This window comes from Dasypus novemcinctus, chromosome 28, assembly GCF_030445035.2.
Source record: "Dasypus novemcinctus isolate mDasNov1 chromosome 28, mDasNov1.1.hap2, whole genome shotgun sequence".
NCBI lineage: Eukaryota > Metazoa > Chordata > Mammalia > Cingulata > Dasypodidae > Dasypus > Dasypus novemcinctus.
Window position 1 is genome coordinate 16,937,612 of NC_080700.1, and position 4,334 is coordinate 16,941,945.

The window sequence follows — 4,334 nt, forward strand, 5'->3', positions numbered from 1 at the left end:
GGGGTTCTGGGCATATCAAGTTCAACTTGGAATATGAAATTGGGGACATAACATAAAGAAAGAATGGGATTTTTGAGAAGTAGGAGATAATTCAGTCTCATCTCATTACCAGTGACAACCACTAATTTACCAGCAGGTGGAACTTACATAAAGCTTTTTGCATAGCAATTATCAGTTAACGTTCTTAGGAGGATGGATGCTATATTCCCTATTATATAGGTGATGATATTAAGATTTAGAATGGATCAGCTCTTATCAAAACTTATCAGAAAGCACAGGTTACATCCACAATTCAAAACTATGTATACCTTATTCCAAATTTTTTGCATTTAATAACCTTTTAAAAATCTTCTACTGCTTCGCATAAAATTTTCCAATATTTGTTGTGCTTTTAATAATTTTTTGGGAAATATTCCTTAATTCCCTTTGTTCTTTTTACTGTTGGGGTATTTATGTCCCTAGTGAAGTTACCACTACTTCAGTTTGGATAAATTGTTTTTGGTCCAGACAGGTTTTATTCAGAACAGTCTCTCAGTGAGCCCCTAAGCTATATGTTATTTTCCCTCAAGTCCATTTCATCATGCTCATTTTCTGCTTGTTGAGCAGATATTTATGTTTCTTTAAACACAGGGAATAAAATGATTGCATGAAAATGAAGCTTTTGGTTTACATGTCCAAGGAAGTTTGCCAGATTCAATTTCATGTTCCATTTCTGAATACTCTGGGAAAGCATAATCTGAAATCAGCTTGATTAGTATTCCCTTTCCACTTCATCACTGTGATTGGGGTGAGAAGAGGATGGTATTATCAGGCCCAAGTAGGCCCAGGAGTACTATATATCTCTGCACACATGTGTGTGTTTTGTGGGGAGACTCTCCACAAACTAGGGGCATCTGACCTCACAAATTCCAATGTCTGTCTCATATAATTCAGAGTATGTATGGAAACCTTTAGATGTAATAGGAGCAACTCCATTTAATTTCAGGGGTTTTGTTTGCAACCAAATTAATGAAGTGCAAGAGGTATAACATGTGGAGAAGGAACTCTCTATGTCTTGAGGTTTCAGGAGCAACAAGGCCATCCTTGCCTTTAACCTTGTCAGACACCCATTTATCATCATTCCCCCCTTGCACATTCCCTTGCCCCACTGGCTTCCTCATTGACCTTGAACAACCTAAACATTGGCTTTCCTCAGGGCCTTTGCCTTGACTTTCTGTCTGAGAAGCACACACCTCCTCAAATGTCATGGTGGCTCACACCTTCTCTGATGTGAGGTTTCCCTTCAAATATTACCTAGTATGATAGTCTTGCCTAAACCTTGTGGGATAAAAAATATGACCTCTTCATTTTCTGGGTTTGATTTTTACCTGCTCTCTTTCTTCCAGCACTTGTAATGATATAGTATGTTATGATTTTGTGTTTATTTGCTTATGTTATTTCTTCAACAACAGATTGTTACACAAAGTCAGAACTTAGTATGCATTGCTCCACTGAATTAAGGGATTTCTCTTAAATACTATAGAACACATGACTATATGGGGAATTATCTGAAATTGGGACAGGAATCCCTAATCAGAATGCTCAAACAATCCCCTAAAGAGGAATAGATTAAAAAACAAAATTAAGAAATGAGTTTTTGGTTGTAAGAGGGAAAATCAAAGTTTATTATGCCTGTTTGTCATATTCTTTCTCTATTTCTGAATAGCCACCACAACCACATGGAATCAGGAAATCAAACAAGAGTTGTAGAATTTCTTCTCCTGGGATTATCAGAGGAACCACAGTTGCAATCCCTTCTATTTGGGCTGTTCCTGTCTGTGTACCTGGTCACCATCTTTGGGAACCTGCTCATCATCCTGGCAATCATCTCAGACTCCCATCTCCACACAGCCATGTACTTCTTTCTCTCCAACCTATCCTTTATGGACATCTGTTTCACATCCACTACTGTCCCAAAGATGCTGGTAAATATCCAGACACAGGTCAGAGTTATAACCTATGGAGACTGCATCACTCAGATGTCATTTTTCTTACTCTTTGCAGCATTGGAGGACTTCCTTTTGACTGTGATGGCCTATGATCGCTTTGTGGCCATCTGCCACCCCCTGCACTACATGGTCATCATGAACCCCCAGCTCTGTGTACTGCTGGTACTGGGATCTTGGATTTTAAGTATCCTGTATGCTTTGATACAAACATCACTATTGTTGCAACTGTCATTTTGTACACACTTGGAAATCCCCCACTTTTTCTGTGAATATAATCAGATTGTACAACTTGCCTGTTCTGACACCTTCCTCAATGACATAGCGATATACTTTGCAGCTGGGCTGCTGGGTGGAGGACCATTCATTGGTATCATTTTCTCCTATGTTAAGATTCTTTCCTCCATACATGCAATCTCATCAGCTCTGGGAAAATATAAAGCATTTTCCACCTGTGCTTCTCACCTCACTGTCATTTCCTTATTTTACAGTACAACTGTGGGAGTGTATATTAGTTCTTTTGTTATGCATAATGCACATGCAAGTGCACCAGCCTCAGTGATGTATGCTGTGTTCACACCCATGTTGAACCCCTTCATCTACAGTCTGAGGAATAAAGACATAAAAAGGGCTCTGAAAAGAATCCTTAGTGGAAAGACAAAAAGGATTATTGTTCCAGGAGTTGACAAAGTGATGTGATTAGAGAGCACAAAGCCTCAGAGACAGAAATTATGATTCTTTGAAAGTTTTAGAATCAGAGCCTACCTTAGAGTCCAATATGATCCTAAATGTGTTGAAGCATAACTTTAAATCTTACATTCTATTACTAAGGAAAATAATTCTTTTAAATTATTTATTTCTAGTCATTAAGAAATCTTGTTTTCAATTTGCTAGATGTTTCACAAATTTGGGTGCAGGACTGGGTTGCATGTTATACATTTTTTAAAAATGCCTATTTCCATTCCTCTAAACAAAATATCTGTGCTTTCTATAAATTCCTTCATAAACATTGAAGATTTCATTAGTGTGCAATCTATGTATTGACTCTGTATTCTAATTTTTATTACTTTAATGTTTTAACCTCTGTTTAAGCCTCTTGATGAAACAATTACTTAAACAAAAGCGTCAAACCCAGCACAATGATTACCCTGGGAATGGAGTGTTCTGAGTCAGGATAGAAGTTATTCCTGATCAAACATGCTTGTCTATTCAACACCCACTGCTTACCCAAAATGAAATTTCAAAAGTAGTCTCTTTTTTATTTTCTCTTTTTAAAAAATACATAGATCACACAAAATGTTACATTAAAATATATAAGAGGTTCCCATACATCCGCACTCCCCACCACCCCCACTTCTCCCACATCAACGACCTCTTTCATTGGTGCTGCACATTCATTGCACTTGATGAATACATTTTGGAACATTGTTACACAGCATGGTTTATAGTTTTCATTGTAGATTATATCCTCTCCCAGTCCATTCAGGGGGTTATGGCAGGATATATAATGTCCTGCATTTGTCCCTGCAATATTATTCAGGACAACTCCAAGTCCCCAAAATGCCCCCATATCACACCTCTTCTTCACACTCCCTGTCCTCACAAATCCCATAGCCACTATCTCCTCATCAATGATACAGTTTCTTCCATTGCTAGAGTCACAATAATTCTATAGTAGAATACCAGTAAGTCCACGCAAATCCATATTTTATTCCTCGCTCCTGAGGACCCTGGGATGGTGAGGTCCACTCCACCTCTAAATTGAAAGGGGACTTAGATCCTACATGGATGCTGGATGGGCTTTTCCTGCTTGCAGTTGTAGACTCTTTCAGTTCCCTATTGTGTTGGTTGACCATCCTCACCTCCCTGTTAGCTGACCTGGGTAGGTCCAACAAACAAGAGAGCAGGTGTTGTAATTCTGCTGAGACTCAGGGCCCAGCTGGCACATGGACAGTCCAGAGAGTCAAGTCTCCTGAGCATATACCAACTCCAGCACCAACCATACACTCAGTAAAAGTGGCAGAAGAAGCATGTATAGAGATGTCACATCTGAGTCCAACTCCATCACACTCGGGCACAAATTCCAATGCAGGGACCCCTGACAAGACCCTGAGCTCCAGAGCCATCTATCATTACCATAGGACCTGTGTGTCTCTGTAGCACCCAGGAGCACTCTTATGTGGGGTTTTATCTACTTTGGCTGTCTCTGAGATCTTGCTGAGATGCGGATAAGTACAACCCCTCTGATGACCTCCTGACTCACTTTGAAGCCTCTTAGCTATATAAACTCATTTGTCTTTACCATTTCCCCATTTTATTGAAGGTCTTTTTCTTCTTGCATCACTAGCT

At 39.2% G+C, this 4,334-nt stretch overlaps 1 protein-coding gene across 1 annotated transcript; it reads left to right on the plus strand.

Annotated features, from left to right (window-relative positions):
• Window positions 1-1,718: 1,718 nt before the first annotated feature.
• Window positions 1,719-2,684, plus strand: LOC101428140 (olfactory receptor 7A10-like). Its single transcript, XM_004458258.1, has one exon. The coding sequence runs from the start codon at window positions 1,719-1,721 to the stop codon at window positions 2,682-2,684; it is 966 nt and encodes a 321-aa protein (XP_004458315.1).
• Window positions 2,685-4,334: the final 1,650 nt, after the last annotated feature.

Coding starts and splice junctions, on each gene's coding strand:
- LOC101428140 (XM_004458258.1), top strand. CDS start 1,719: ATGGAATCAGGAAATCAAACAAGAGTTGTAGAATTTCTTCTCCTGGGA.